General features: G+C 50.1%; 1 protein-coding gene across 3 annotated transcripts in view; it reads right to left on the bottom strand.

Annotated features, from left to right (window-relative positions):
• Positions 1-1,491: 1,491 nt before the first annotated feature.
• The window catches only part of Lgr6 (leucine rich repeat containing G protein-coupled receptor 6), a 122,420-nt gene continuing 107,466 nt past the window's right edge, over positions 1,492-16,445 (bottom strand). For all 3 annotated transcript variants that reach the window (XM_052737030.1, XM_052737031.1, XM_052737029.1), the window contains 6 exons: positions 16,255-16,326; positions 15,716-15,787; positions 13,981-14,106; positions 12,037-12,197; positions 8,312-8,392; positions 1,492-5,933 (listed from right to left, as the gene is read on the bottom strand). In XM_052737030.1, coding sequence (XP_052592990.1) covers positions 4,678-5,933; positions 8,312-8,392; positions 12,037-12,197; positions 13,981-14,106; positions 15,716-15,787; positions 16,255-16,326 — 1,768 coding nt within the window. In that variant the 3' untranslated portion in view covers positions 1,492-4,677. The remainder of the gene's footprint in view (positions 5,934-8,311; positions 8,393-12,036; positions 12,198-13,980; positions 14,107-15,715; positions 15,788-16,254; positions 16,327-16,445) is intronic.

A 16,445-nucleotide genomic window follows, 5' to 3' on the forward strand; every position in this document is an offset into this window, starting at 1 on the left:
TAAAAACAGGCCTCCAGAGAACAGAACATGCTCTTGGTGGGCATGGGTGACTAATACCAGAACAGAACATGCTCTTGGTGGGCATGGGTGACTAATACCAGAACAGAACATGCTCTTGGTGGGCATGGGTGACTAATACCAGAATCCCACTGGCTGAAAACCAGAGCCGTCTCCACCAGAACAGCCTCTGGTTTTAGATAAAAAGCCCCACCAAGCCAGGACTCTTTCTGGTCTTGGGTTTGCTTAGACGCTCAGATTCTGCACCACAAGGGACACATTTACTGGCGTTAACTTCACATTTTTCCTCTTAGCCAAGTCTAACAAGGCTGAGAAATGGGCTTCCCTGTAGTTGAGAAGGATGAGGGATTTGGGATATTCCGTTCAAAAAGAACAGAGGACAGGTGTTTATGAAGACATCATTTGTGTTCTCAGAAGGGTATCGGGATTCTGCATCAGCTAAAAAAAAATAAACAAACAACAACAAAAAAAACAAGTTGGAACAATATTTAGGAATGGAAGAGGAGGTAAATGGGGAGGAGGAGGGCCTCCAGCACTAGGTCAGTGTCTTCATTTGCTTTCTATTGCTGTGCTAACACACTGACCAAAACCAACTTGCAGAGGGGAAGGTTTACTTCAGCTTACAGTTTACAGACCATCATGAAAAGTCAGGGCAGAACCTAGAGGCAGGAACTGAAGCAGAGACCATGGAGGATCACTGTTTAGTAGTTTGCTCCCCATGGCTCACTCAGCCTGCTTTCTTAAAAAACAAACAAACAAACAATAAAACAAACTCAGGTCCACCTGCCTAGGGGTGGCACCCACCCCCAAGTTACTGGGTCCTCCCAAACCAAAAATCATGAAAATGCCCTACAGACTTGCCTATAGCCAATCTGAAGGAAGCATTTTCTCAATTGAGGTTCCTCTTCCGAGTTAACTCTGGTTTGTGTCCAGTTGGCAAAAAACTAACCAAGACAGCCAGGAAGACCCTGATACCACGCTGGAACAGGCATCTTGTTCTCATGATGGCATGGTTCTGCCAACTTTCATCTCTTTCCCTTCCCCAGGAAGGGCTTCTGCTTTTCATGGGAATGTCATCATACCCTGAAGCCAGGCTCCGGGGCAGGAAGAAAGTAGGTGGGGAAGTCCATCCACTAAAAAGAAAACAAGCTGATTCTTCAGTGGAAACCTCAGCAGTAGGCTGGGGCCGACGAGACTTTGGGCTCTGAGACCCAGGAAACCTAAGCTGCTCCAGGCTCTCTTTCGACTCTGTTCTGTCTGACCCGGTGCACACAAAGGACACCTCAGCACGCATGACCAAAACTGGTTCTGATTCCTCCAAGTTATCAACATGAGCCTCCTTGGCTGTGGTCTGAAGGTCCCAGAACTCAGAAAGGGGGAGGGTAACTAGCTTGACCCTCTCAAAAGCACCCCACCTCTGTCACACCCATGGTTCCCCCCGAGGCAGCAGAAAAGAGGGGAAGGACACATGCATACTTCATCAGTGCTTTATTATACAGAAGAATCCGGATATTTACATCTTGACAATTTTTATATTTCACATGGCTGGGGAGGGCATGGGACTGGAACTCAGAAGGGATGGAGAGGTGATGGGTCATAGGTAGGAGAACTTGGTAACCCAGAGCAGAGGTAGTCGAGGGATTGGTGCTAGGAAGGTCGGGGTTCCTACTGCCTCCTTCCATCCTGGCCCCGCAGGCCTTCTGCCTGTTGCCGGCTCTTTCCTCTCCTCCATTACTCTTCCTGGAAAAGGGAGCCCAAAGGCTCAGGAGAGGTGGCCAAGAGGAAGAAGCTCTGCTAATTCACACTCTTCCATTTTTAGCTCTACATTTGTTTTTGGTTTTTCATTTGAGATGCTTAGCAAGGCAAGGTCTACCTTAAGTTCTCCCCAGTCTAAGATCATGGTTGGCACTAGCTAAGGGCACAGCACACAGAGCCCAAGGCAGTACATACCAAGTCCTGACAGTTCTATCTCCGGCATCTTAGCCTTGGAGTGGATTCTTTGCCATGGACACTATTTTGGAAGATTTTGTTAATGATGACAACAGAAGACTCATGTGCTCTGAACAGTTCGATTTTCCATCCTGTGATGAATCAAAGACACATGGTCTTTCCTGTCAAATATGTAGAACAGCGACCTGGAAATTTGCTTAGGAGAAGACGTATGGTCTTCGACTAACCACAAAGAAGAGAACCAAAGGAGTAACATACTGACTTGCTAGAAATTTAGTCCAAAACAAAACCCAGAGAAACTCTGCTACTCAATCTTATTTGGGGGCAAATGTACATGAACTAGTATTTTGGGTTTGTTTGTTTGAGACAGTCATGTAGCCTAGGTTAGCCTCAAACTCACTGTGTAGCTGAGGATGACCTTACCTCTCCATCTTTCTGCCTCCACATCCCACATGCTGGGATTACAGGTATGCACCACCACTCCTGGCTAGATGTTTTGAATGATAGTTTATAGAGGACATCTTCAACTCCCATATCCCTCGCCTCTTCTTTAATGGGAAAGTCCAGCTTTGGCCAACGCCCAGATCTTTAGAAGCAGTCAATAAGGCTACAACAGTGCCACACTAAAGCTTGCAGCCCACAAGGACCGGCTCACTTTCATAGAAGACATCTTTAAGGAACACTTCCTATATTCCCTGACCATCAACTTATGGCCACTCCACTCTACCTCAAGGCTGGATCCTTACTCCAAAGGAACCAATGATTCCATAGTGGTGGTGGCAGAGAGAACAAAAATCTAGGGCGACTTTCTAGAAGTCAATGCTCCCCCAACTAATACCAATTTTACCATTCCTGGGGAATCTCAGAGAACTACCACGTCTCAGGAAAACAAAACAAAACAAACCTTTCCCCCACCAAGGGCTCTAGATCTGCCCTGGGGAGATAGAGATCTGACATGATAAATAAATGTGCCCTCGTTTAGTGAATGCCTGCTCTGAAACTGACCCCATCAGAGGACCCCGAGAAATTATAAAGTAAGCTGCTTCTGCTTTGGAGTTTTGAGAGTCCAGGGGCTACTCAGTGACTCACGTGGATTTAGAAACGCTTCACGCTCCATGCATGGTCTCTGACTGATCCCTCCACCCCATTTGTTGATCTATGCTAGACTTTTTCCTGGGCACTGGGGGCAGAGGGAGACAGCAGAGAAGCTGTGGAAAGGTAACTAGCAATCTTGGAGAAGGACCATCTCAGCTTGTTTCAAAGGTGGAGTTCTTTGAAAGGGTCACAAGAAGATTCAAGCAGAGAATAGAGCTCCACTGGGCTTCAGGATCCAGACTCAGTCTTCTCAATATAAATGATGTTCCCAGAAGCAATTATCACCTATTACTGAGTCTTGGCTTCTCCCTGCTTCTTACCTTCTCCCCCTGAGATTAAGTTCTTGTGTTTGGAGTGTGGTGGGAGGCACTCCGTAGTCCCTCAACTGCACTTGGGAAAGCATAAGGTAAGGAAGGTCATGAAGAGAGAAGCAGAAGGATCAATGGCCTGCTGAAGGAATCCAGGAGTCCCAGAGAGCTACAATACTCTCTAAAATGAAATACCCACAATACAAACATCCCTTCTCTTGGGCTGCCTACCGCTCCCAGAAACAGGATTGGGATGAGAAGAGAGGTCCAGGCTGTGACAGGAGGCAAACAACATAAAACCACACAAAGGTACCATCGAGTTAGGGGAGCCCATGGAACTACAGACTTCCCAGCGTGTACTTTGCCAGAACCTGAGAATCCTGTCTTGCTGAGGGCAGAAATTTCATTAGTGCTTGGGGTTGTGTGGTGTGGGAACACACACAAGGGTCTCTTTCTCCCTGCCCCACCTTATGGCAGGCTCCTCCAGGTCTCTGGCCTGGTGGGAAGACTAGGATGGACAGACATGAAGTCTGTCCTAGATGATGGAATCACCAGTCACCTCTGGCACTTCACCCCAGGTTGGCTTCTTAGGGGCTTTCAAGGAGGGTGGCATCTTGTGATGCCTCTGGATAGCACTCCATGGTGTGAAGATGAGTCCCCTGGGAGAAAACCGTGCTAAGTTCTGTGAGATATTTATAAGTATTCCACAAGGGGCAAACAGAAACCTATCATTAAATAATTAAGTTTAACTGCTGCAGTAAATTAAAAGGTCCTAATTCTCAGTCACTAACTTGACCCCATGACTCTAAGAAAAGGACATAATATGCAATGCCTTCCAAAGCATATTTTAAGAGGAAGCACTTTCGCATGGCAGAGGTCAAGATTAATGGAACACGGAACACATTTTATATCCTATCCACAAGTCGTAGGGGAGACACTCCCGCGACTTTGGTAGTTCTCGTCCACCCCTGTCTGTGTGCCGTCTCCCTGCTCACTGAGTGCTCACTGATCAAGGCCCTGTCCGCTCCCCACTGCCTTCACTGTCTTTCACTTTCCTCCTTTCTCCTAAGCAAATTTCCCGGTCTCCTCTACATATTTGGATTTGACAGGGAAGACCCAGGATGGTAGCAAAGCTGAAGAAGGCCAGGTCACACCAAGACCTGGAAGCACTCATTGGTTATGACCATGGAGAGAGAACAATGGAGCCAGGGGCGGTCGGCCGTCCTGCCATGGAGTTTTAGTTGTATTCTCTTTTATATATAAGCAGCCATCATTGAGGGGGGAGAGGACAAACAGGAAGGGATATTTACAAGTGAGAGGCAAAGAGGGGGCCAGTGGGCCAGAAGACGCCACTCGCTGCAGAGCCACGGCCTGCCAACGTGCTTCCCTCTGCCCTCAGAAGCAGTTCTCCGTTCATGGGAGGTTGTGGGTTCCCAAACTGGGTTCCATCGGGCTCTACGAAACGGTTTCCCTCCAGCCTGGCGGCCCCTGGCTGCTGGCGGGAGATGAGGGTCACCGAGGGGAAGCCGTAGGTCTCTAGCCCAGGGGGCTGCCCAGCCTCAGAAGCTTCCAGGATAAGATCCACATCCGAGAAAGCCACCAGGGCTTGGGTGGAGTCGCAGGAGCTCTTCTCCAGCTCACCGGCCGCAGCATAGGCTAGGGGCCCCTTGGACGGAGGGCTGGGCCACAGCCTCCGAAGGTCATCCCGGAAGTGAGGGTTGAACAGCAGGTAGAGCAGTGGGTTGAGGCAGGCAGGCAGGGGCAGCACCACCAGAAGGACAGACTTGACAGCCTCGGGGGTGACGGGGAAGAGGCCCAGCATGGAGGCGAAGCTGAGGAAGGCCACGGGGCAGTAGAGGAGGCCGTCCGTGAAGATGAGCCAGGCCACGTGCCGCACCATGGCACAGTCCCACACGGCCTCCAAGTCGCCCCGCGGCAGGTCACAGTAGAGCTTGATGTAGGCGCCCGCCACGATCAGGAAGCAGAGGGAGTTCATCATCACCAGGGCCACGGCGAAGCCCAGGGCGGCCGGCCGGCCCTCGGGCGGGGCGTAGGGCAGGCAGAGCGGGGAGGCGCCGTACTCGCCCACCGAGGCCAGCGGCAGCGCGGCCGCCAGCCCCGCCAGCGCCAGGCACCCCAGTGCGCCTGCGCGGACGCTGCCCGGCGCCGGCGCCTTCCCGTAGACCCGCACGCAGGTCACCGAGACGCTGCACTGCACGGCCGCCAGTGTGAGCAGCAGCACCGACGCCTCCGACCCCAGGACGGCCAGGAAGCCCGTAGCCTGGCAGCCCAGCCCCGTCTCCCAGCGGGCTCCGTACTCAGCGAACTGGCCGAAGGTCAAGGCGTCCACCGAGGCCAGGAGACCGCAGGAAATGCCCGTCAAGGCGTTGGCGCCTGCGATTGCACCTACCACAAGCTTGACCGGGGACAGCGGGCTGGGCCCGCCGGCAAAGACTGTCAGCAGCACCAGCCCGTTACAGAGCACCGAGAGCAGCACGATGGCCCACACCGCAAGGCGGATGCCCCAGCTCTCGAAGAGATGCTCGCAGGGCTTGAAGGGGCCTGTGAGAGAGGAGAGCAGACATAAGCCCAGAGCCGGGGCTGCCAGAACCCAGCTCACTGGCAAATGCCAGGCTCTGTGCTTACACGACTCCTAGAGCAAAGGAGACTAACAGTAGAGAATGTCTGTCTCAGAGTGGCCTCCTCAGAAAACTCCAGGAATTATGGGGAGAAACTATGAAGACACTGCAAAGAAAATACACAGAAGTATATATAATGCATGGTACAGTGCAAACCCAGATCAGAGGAAATGCGAAGAAAAACCGTCTTTCCAAAGAGGCAAGATTTGGAGAGAGAGAAGGAACAGACTGAGATACAGGCGTGAAGAGAAGTTATGGCGAGGGCAAAAGCAGAATGAGAGAGGAGCTGTCCAGTCAACCATTTATGACGGTGACTGCCTAAGCAATCACCGCAGTTTCTATGGTCCAGAAGTCCCGAGTAGACATAGGCTGGTTCTCCCTTGCTTGAAATACAGTGCCTGTCCATCAGGCAATCAGTCTTTGGGAGACAGAGTACATAATGGAAATGGAGAAAAATTTGCCAAGTATAGTAGTTCACACCTGACATCCGGCACTCAGGGAGCCGAGGCAGGAAGATGATGAGTTTGAGGCCAGCCTGAGATTATAGCAAGGCCCTAACTGAAAACAAAGAAAAAAATACTTTGAACTTGTGGAGTTTTGCAACTTGGTTCCACATTAGATGGGTAAGATCCTGGCATTTTTCCATCTCCCTCCCCAGTGCCGATTCTTAAGTCACCTTGTATAACTTTGGGCATATTATTTCTTCATTTCCTTTGGCTTCAGACTTGTTTTTCAATGTATTGCTAGGTAGCTTGGGAATTTAAGAGATTTCTGTGGGATCTATTTTTAAAACATTTTTTTCTGATTATGAAATAATAGATGGTAATTGTAGGAAATTTGAAAATAAAACATGGAAAAATTTTAACTGCTTATGACCTCACCTCTCAAAAAGAACTCATTATTTTAATATATTTTCTTCCAGGTTTTAATGTATTATTTAAAATAGGTTGAGATTTTATTCTCTTAATAAGCTTTGTGTACTTCCTCGAAACCTCAAAAACATATTTTCAGTGGCTGTATAAATAAACACCCCACCATAGGATGTGCAGTGATTTATTTGACCGCTTGTGTGAGCTATTTTAAAAGCAATTTGAAGTTGGACCTTGCTTTTCAGAGCTTTTTCTTTTACCTCACCCTTGTTGATTGCTGATTTTCAGACATGCAATTCCTGAGGCCAAGCTGGTGAAGCACATGCTTTCTGGCAAAACCTACCGTCTGTTTCCTTCCTCTGTCCGACACTAGGGGGCGTGCTTTTGCCACTAAGCGCTAAGAACTGGCGTTGCGCGACGTCAGGACAGAAAGCTTTCTGGGCAAGGGGCTTAAGCCAATAAAGTATGGAAACCTGGAAAACGGAGGTGGGATGAAATAGAAACAGCTAACTGTTCATCATTTTGTGTTTATTCTGAACAGTTCTTGGCCCAAGCAGCACTCTGCTGTCTTTTGGCATGGCCTGTTGGCATGTTATTTTATTGTTTGGTTTTGGTTTTTTGAAACAGGTTCTCACTCTGTAGCTCTGGCTGTCCTGGAACTTGCTATGTAGACCAGGGTGGCCTTAACTCACAAGTTTATCCGCCTCTGCCTTCTGAGTGCTAGAATTAAAGGCATGCACCACCATGCCTTTAATTAATTGTTTTGCTAACTAAATGCTAACTAATTTAATTGTTAGTATTTTATACACAGGAAAGGGACTCCACACTTAAAAAAAAAAAACTTAGGTTGTGTGCCATCAATGAAAAAGAGCCCCTCCCCTTTCCTTCTAGCAACATGGGTCTGATGGCTGTAGATTAGACATCGTAGGCATCCTTGGTTCTAAGGGTTAAACAGTACTTTAGGAATTATCCAGAGACACTGGAGTTTTCCCACCCTGGAAGATTTTAATAGAGATCCCACTCTTCATGGGATGGAGAAGGTGCTCTTTGAGAGCTCCACCTGGCCCTGTGAGTCTGTGGTGTGTGCTTGAGGGAATTCTCAAAAAGCAGCCCCAGCAGCCCCAGCAACCATTCTTCCTCACTTCTCTCCTCCACGAGAGCAACTTTTACCTAGATGCATAACCTCTGGTTGGCTGAGTTGTAAGGGTTGTTTGATCCTTCCCGACCCTCCTGCTTCCTTCCCCTGCTTCCAAGGGAAAGAACTCCTGCCCCTCTCGTCGAGGATTCTAAGAGGCTCCCCCACCTCCACCCCAGCGGGTGGAACACTGGGCAAAGAGAGTATCTACAACGTGACAGCGGACAGGCTAAACTGGCTTTTCATTCAGGTAACTGGCTGTCCCCAGCTCCCCAGCTCCCCAGCCCCCCATCTCACCTGGAACAGGGCTGCACTGGACACTGGGGTGTGGCTTGGAGTCCTCCATCTCCAGCTGAAGCTCATCCAGGTCTAGGCCATCTGAAAAGGGAAAACAGAAAATGTCCCGAGTCCTGGGTCTTGTGCCTGTCATGAATGCCCCACTTTGTCTTAAGTCAGCTTTTTCTAAGCTCATGTGTCCCCTCCTGACTGCTCAACACTGGCCAGCCAACAGTCCTGCATATGTACTTCTGCTCTTGGGTGTCAGGATTTGGGTAGCTCCATGTTCTCCGCCTGTGGATTTTGCCTGTTTCTAGTTCCCTGCAGTGAGCATTGCATTCTCCGATATTGCGCATTTTCCTGTTCCGAGTCACCTTTGGTCCATGAGCGCTGCCTAGAGTGTGCAGCGGCTGCTCTGAGAAGGAGAGCTAGTGATTACATAGGACTCCCTCCGGCCAGCCTGTCATTGCAGTTCTACGTCCTGTTACGAACCCCACACATTAAGAAGGATGTTGGTGCTGGGCATGGTGGGGCATGCCTGTGACCCCAGAATTTGGTAGGTGGAGGCAGGAGGATTAGGAGTTCAAGGTCCTCCTCATCTACAAAGCAAATCTGAGGCAATTCTGGGCTCCATGAAACCTCTTTCTCAACAGCAAGCATGAAGACTCAGATCCTCAGCAGCCACATAAAAGCCAGGCATGGGCCAGGCGGTGGTGGTGCACGCCTTTAATCCCAGCACTCAGGAGGCAGAGGCAAGCGGATCTCTGAGTTCGAGGCCAGCCTGGGCTACCAAGTGAGTTCCAGGAAAGGCGCAAAGCTATACAGAGAAACCCTGTCTCAAAAAACCAAAAAAAAAAAAAAAAAAAAAAAAAGCCAGGCATGGTGGCATGTGTTTGCAGCCCTGGCATGGGGGGGGGGGGGGGCAGACGGGAGGATGGGTGGAGGAGCACAGGAGGATCCCTCTAACTCCCTGGCCAATTAGTCTAGCCAATCGGTGAACTCTGGGCTGGGTAGGGGGTCCTGTCTTAGCAAATAACATGGAAAGTAATAGAAGAAGACATGCAGCATCAACCTGTGGCCCTCAGAGCCACATGCATCTGCACATGCACACACACACACACACACACACACACACACACACACACACACACACACACACCAGAGTGGTTTCTGGACTGAGGCTGGTGCCTGAGGTTTCAAGTGCCTCATCAGCTTCCTCCGCCACAGAGGAATAAGGAGATGACCCTGCTGTGCTTGTCTCCATCTTTGGCTTACACGGTGTGGTTCCTATGAACATCCTTTCTCCCCCTTAACAGGTAAATATCTGTTAGGGGGTTCCCAGGAGGCTGGAAGATTGTGGAGGTGCCCTTAACCTGGCCAGCTTCAGGGCAGGTGGGGGGAGGGCAAGGTGTGCCCACATAGTCCTAGCCATTTCCTTCCTTCTCCATCTTCCATTCCCCACCTGCCCATGCACTCCAGGAAGGACGTCAGCGATTCTTTGAAACCAGAATGCATGAATGAAACGCGAGGAGTGAAACCTACAGACTCTGTCCGAGGCTGGGAAAGTCACGGCCAAGGTGTTAAGTAACTACTCTTCAAATGAGGAGGAAATAGAATCTGGCTGGAACAGCAGCTCCTGGCTTTCTTTCTGCTCCTTTGCTTTCACAGGAAGTGGGGGGCCCTGCCCTAGCTCCTGTTACAGGCAGCAGGCAGCCCACTAACTCAACAGGCCTGTGGTTCTCCAAGACCTAAGCCCAGTGGAAAGTTTCACCTTGTGGAAGGAAAATTTCCATTCGTCTTTCCAGCCCCTTCTCACTCCCCCAAGGAGTACGCAGCAGACATCCGGGACTGTCCCTGGGGGACAGCCGTCTGCTGACCCTGCGAGCTGCTGTGCTCTTCCTCCTGGGGAGCTTGTACCCTCTTTGGGAGATGCTTCTCTCCTGTCTCCATCCAATGGGAGGGAAGTTCTTAGAGATCCCCAAACAGTATCGTATTTGACTTCCATAAGCTGTGTTCTAGATTGTACAATGACACTATCCCCACATCTGTGTCCCTGACTCCCAAAGCAGTATTGGCAAACATACTTTGTCTTGTATGGAACCCTCCAGTCCTCCCTCACAGCCACTGAGAGATGCATTATCATTTTTTTTTCCTGAAAGATAAGGAAATTAAACTCTGTTGTGGAATATTAGTTTAAGATGTGTTACATTTGTTCATGCTGTGGAATATATTTGTTTAATGATGCAAAGATGTGTTGCATTCTTTTAGGTTGCATTTGTTTAACTCCAAAAAGCTGTGTTACTTTGCCTGTCTAAAACACCCAATTGGTCTAATAAAGAGATGGATGGTCAATAGCGAGGCAGGGAGAGAAATAGGCAGGGCTGGCAGGCAGAGAGACTAAATAGGAGGAGAAATCTAGCCTTGAGAAGAAGAGAGAGGAGCAAGAAAAGGAGAAGGACAGGAGGACGCCAGGGGCCAGCCACACAGCCACACAGTCAGCCATGGAGTAAGAAGGAAAGAAAGATATATAGAATAAAGAAAGGTAAAAAGCCAGAGGCAAAATGTAGTTAAAGAGAAACGGGATAATTTAAGTTAGAAAAGCTGGCTAAAAACAAGCCAAGCTAAAGCCAGGCATGCATAAATAAGAATAAGTCTCTATGTATTTATTTGGGAGCCGGGTGGCAGGCCCCCAAAGTATTTTAAAAAAAAAACCCTACAAAACTGAGGTTAAATCATGTTGAAAGCAACCCAAATGGTACATGGTATAGTTGGGTTTGGATTGAGTTTTGTCTACATCCTAACACCAGCATGAGATGCTATAAATGAGTCTCATGTAACCCAGACTAGCCTTGAACCACGTAGATGACAATGACCTTGAACATCTGATCCTCCTGCCTCCACCTCTGGAGTCCTGGATTCCAGATGTGCAGCAGTACCACACTCAGATTTCAATTTAATGGGTTTTTTTCTGTTCAGTTTCTCTGAGATATTGGGGAAGTTCAAGATGGAAAATGAAATCCAACAGGCAATACTCCTTTCTCTATCCTAACTCTGCTTGAGGTTGGGAACACAGGGCCTAGGGAGAGGAAAGACTCTTCTCTCCCTTTTATCTAAGATATCCTTTATAGACAATCCCCCAGAACCCCCTGGCTGCCCACCTCCAACTTTCCCTTCACCCCAACTCTTCCAGAAATAGACGTATCTGGCCCAAGACAACCTGTTCACTCACTAGGGCTGTTTACTCAGTGGCCACTTAAATTTCACATCTGAATTCATAGGAAGAATGGGGGCAAAGGACATCCAGCCTTGGGAGCAATAATCCCTGAAATGTTCCATTTAGTTCTAGGACAGCGTGTACGGTGTTTTCCCCACTGAAAACAGGTTTAATTCAATTAACTGAATTCTATTCTAATTGTAGTCCATCTCAGTTGATGTACTAATCAATCATTTTCTCTGAGAACGGACCATGCGCTACAAGGAGGCAGCCCCTTAGATGAAGCAAGTGACCCCTGGGGCAGGGGGATTAAGAGAGGTGTGAATGTGAGGGACTGCATAGGCCAGGAAGATGCGGACGGTCTAGCTCCCATCCTTACGGTCCTTCTTCTGCAACAATCACTCTTAAGTGTGCAAACAGTGGGACAGTTCCTTCCAGGTCACACGTATCCCCACTAAAACTTCTCTAAAGCCCCTTTCCAGATTCCTCTCCAGAGTCCTGGGCACCCTCAACCGAGTTCCCGTCTACTCACAGTGGTTCTCCACTTGTCCAGCAAGGAGACCCAGGGGCCTCTTTGGTGCCTCTTCTTCCTCCAAGCGAAAGTCCTCAGCCTGCCACTGCCCAGAGGTCTTGAAGAAGCCGGCACAGATGCCATAGGCACAGCACTGGTAGGCATAGGGAACCTCCAGGATCCTAGGCGGGGAAGAGGCTGCCTTAGCGTGTTTGGGATCCCAGACGTTAGTGTGGATACCCTCGGCACCTACTCCTCAGCCCCAAAGTGCCCCGCTCCCTCTATGCCAGCGGTTCTCAACCTTCCTAATGCTGCAACCCTTTAATACATTCTCTCATGCTGGGGTGGCCCCCAACCATAACATTATTTTCGTTGCTACTTCTTAACTGTAATGTTGCTACTGTTATGAATCATAATATAAACATCTGTGTTTCCAGTGGTTTTAGGTGACCCCTGTGAAAAGGTTGTTTGACCCCTTTGGGGTAGAGACCCACGGGTTGAGAACCACTGCCCTGGACCTTTCTTCAGATGAGTCTTAAAGCCTGATTCCTGACCCCAGAGGGCTCTGGAGAGATTGTGTCTTCTCATCGCTCATCAAAACTGAGAGGGAGAGAGAAGCCTCTGCCTATTGAGTCAGAAGTCCCCACAGCAGGCCAAGAGTGGAAGGCAATTTCCCCCAGGTCACACAGCACTCGGGCTACTCTGCTCCTCCTTGGCAGTAACTCTTGTCCATATTTAAGAAGGCGATAAGGAGGCAGGGGATGGGGTTTGACTCAGCGATGGAACACTTGCCTGGCATGCACAAGGCTCTTGGGGTTGATCCCAAGTGCCAGGGAAGGGGCGGGCATGGATTCTTTTTGTTTTCTTGTTCTTTTCCCCCTTCCCTATTTTCTGTCTTTCCTGCCTTTCCCCTCCCTTCCTATCGTTCCCTCCCTCCACCCTTTGCTTCCTTTTTTTTTTTTTTTTAAAAAGACATGGTCTCATGTGGTCCAGGCTAGCTTCAAACTCACCTGTGGCCAAGGATGACCTTGAACTGCCCATCTTCTTTCTTCTGCTACCCAAGTGTGTAGGACCATGCACAACATCTACCTTCCTTTCTTTGTGTTTGAGTGGGTATGTACATGCTCCTATGTATGTACACATGCAGAGACCAGAAGGGGGCATCCAGTGTCGTTCTCTACCGCTGTCTGCCCATTTCATTAAGACAGGGTTGCCCCCTGTCTCTGCCCACCTCAGAGCTGGGACTACAAACAAGTATGGGATCCCAGTGCATTATATAGGTTCTGAAATTGAACTCCCATCCTCATAACTGCGCAGCAAGAGCTCCTAACCACTGGGCCATCTCTCCAGTCTCTCTTCCTTTTTTTTTTTTTTTATAAAAAAAAAAAGCTAAGATTTCCCCAGTGACTCTTTACCCTTGTCTTCTGTGAAGCCAACACCCTGTCCCCTTCCCAGCTCCTGGCATAACAGAACTGGGTTTTGTGCCCTCTGAGGGTGAGGACAGATGCCTTGGGCATCTCGTTAGCTTGCAGCAGACAAAGCTTGGGCCACACAGGCTGCGCTGCTGCCGCCACTACATGAAGGAAGCCTGGATGTCATTAGCACCAGGGACTGGCTGTGCGGCTTGTTTTCCGTTCCTCAGTGCCCTGGGCTCTGCCCCGATTCCGTGCCTCGGATGATGCCTGAGTGAGAACAGGACAGCCTGGCTGTGTAGAACCAGGCAAGGAATAAGGAGGTCCCAGGGGTCTCCTTTCCCCACAGGTCTCTGTGCCCTTAAATTGGTGGTTGGGATAGGGAGAGGGGATGAGGAGGGAAGGGTCATGTCTCTGGTTATCTGACAGGAAGGCAGTGGAGCCAAACTCTGAGCTACCAGGCCATTCTTAGGGTGAGACCCCGCGCCTTTCTCAGTCTCTTCAAGGTGTCTGGGACACACTTCCTCAGGCATAGGGCAAGCCAAGCTCTCACCTCAGTTTTGGGAAGCTGTCCTTGGAGAAGGCCTGAGACAGAGCCAAGTTCCCTTTGAGCTTCAGGTGTATCAGGCCTCCTAGCCCGGCCAGGGGCAGTGTGGTCAGCTGGTTGTCGGTCAGGTCCCTAGGACAGTGGATGATCAGGGTTATTGGTAGTCAGTGGAACTGCTGAGGGGGCAGGGCTTTGTTGAGGGTGTGGCCAGCGCGCCTGGGGTGAGAGCAAGAGGAGAGGAGCAAGGAACAGAAGGTAAGTACAGGGGAGACAGTGTGTACCCCGGGGCAAGGGTCCTTAAGAAGGTTCTTTAGAGACACCCTCTATTAACTCGGCCATCCATTCACTCAACAAACCTTGAGTGACAGCTATGTATCAGGGACTCTTCCAGCTTCATGTCAAATTGTCCCAATCTATAGGTAACAGAGCCCCACAACTGTAGCTGCTGTGTCTGGGTCCCATCCAGGAACCCTTGCCCACCCTCCTGGGAGACCTCGCTGCTCTTTGCCTGTATCCCACGCAACCCTTTGCTTCTCTGATGATGGACGAGGCCAGAGTCAGACAGGGATAGGACAGAGCTAGTCATCCAGAGTCATCCAGCCCTAAGCAGGCATTGGGTCATCCATTCTGCCTTACAGAACCTGCCTGGTAGCCAGAGGTGAGGACATGCACAACTTCTCCTGGAGACATTATTAGACTCAGCCAGGGATCCAATGCAAACACGGGGACCACAGACTGTGCGTCGTGGAAACAGCCCTGGACTGGCAGGCAGGAAACCTGGCATGGTCACCAGCTCACTGTGTGACCAAAGGGAGTCACGAACCTGCCCAAGTTCCAATGGCCTCATCTTTCAAAGAATAAAAATATCTGTCCTACCAATTTGGCAGGAGGATAGCAAATATCAGATGCAAGATGGAGGTGACAGTTTTACAAGACCAAGGCCCCGAGCCCAGAGAGCCACAGACTGGGGGGTGGGAGGTGCATGCCGCATGGGAGTCATAGACAAGTCCTTAAGCAGGCTACGCCTCCCAGACGTTGGAGATGTCACCAGTGAAATGTCGGTAGCAGGATAATATCCAAGGTCAGAGCTGGAGTTTGCCTCAAGGAGTCTGTGTTAGTCAGAAAGGGGCCCCGTGTGGCTGGGAATGCCTTTGGCAAGCACACAGGTAGGATGGCAGCTCCTCCTTGGGCAGGACCCTTGTGTAGTTAATAACCTGCTCCCCAGAGTGTGCCAACCAGGTCAGAGGCCCTTTTCACCCTGACACAATGACCACGCACCAGATCTGCATACTCTCTGCTTGAATCCTGTGTGACTTAAAGATTTCGTGGTTCCCTACTGTCTTGCAGGTCTCTGAGACCCCGAGGTCTCCATCAGCCACCATCCTCTGGAATTGAGAAGTTGGGGCACATATGTTCTCTCTATTGGTGCATGGGGAGGATACAGAGGCTAGGGTAGAGGTGAGGGAGTGGAACACGATGAGGACCTAGGCTGCCAAAACATTGCAGAACATCCGCAGATGCTCTTCCAGGGTTCATAGGAAGCAGGCTCTCTGTTTACCCGGCCTCGCCATGTGTCAAACACACTGTTAGAATGATTGATTAGGCTGCCCAGACCTCCCTGTGATGTGTGGTGAAACATTTACACAAGTCTCTGCTCAGTGGTGGCCCTTCTGTACCACCAACCAGGCCACGGTCCCAACTGGTCCCCAGCACCCTGGAAGAGAGTTCAAGATGTACTCACAGCTTAACCAAGGAGTGCAAGGTTGAGAAGGCCTCAGGGTGGATGGCCCGGATGGCGTTCCAACTCAGGTCTCTGTGGTCAGAAAGCATGGGATAAAAGAGGGCAGAGACACATGGAGAATGCATTGTTCCTATCCTGGGCCTATCTTGGGCTCGCTGTCACATACTTCCCAAGCAGCTGTGGCCTTAGCCTTTTGAGGGAGGTCCCTTCTGCTGCCCAGTTCCCAACCTGGCTGGAGCAATTGGAATGGAGCCATCATGTCTTGGCTCTAGAGCCTCAGAATGTCCTGGGTAATAGCTGGAGAAGGGATGGGAAAGTGCCTCTTGTGTGTGTGCGTGTACATGTGCATGTGCATGTGTGCATGCGTGTGTGTGTGTGTGTGTGTGTGTGTGTGTGTGTGTGTGTGTGTAAAGGGGAATGGAGAAGAAATACACATACATGTCTTGAGTGCTTGAATTGGACACATGTGCTATGGGAATGAGCTTGGAGGGGACATGGGGGCCTTCCAAAACACACCCCTGGATGCTTCAGGTACTCACAGAGCTTGTAAGGAGCTCAGCTGGCTGAAGGTGTCGGCACCAATTTTCCAGATCCGGTTGTGTTGGAGGCCGCTAGGGCAGCAAGAGAGACTAGATGAGCCTGCAGGCCGAGACTCTGGCTCTGCTCCATGCCCCTCAAGCACTGGATGGAAGAAAGGAGAGCCCCCCACTTCTTCTGGCACAGGAAGAAA

Source organism: Peromyscus californicus, unplaced genomic scaffold (assembly GCF_007827085.1).
Source record: "Peromyscus californicus insignis strain IS unplaced genomic scaffold, ASM782708v3 Scaffold_14__1_contigs__length_90479793_seg_2, whole genome shotgun sequence".
NCBI lineage: Eukaryota > Metazoa > Chordata > Mammalia > Rodentia > Cricetidae > Peromyscus > Peromyscus californicus.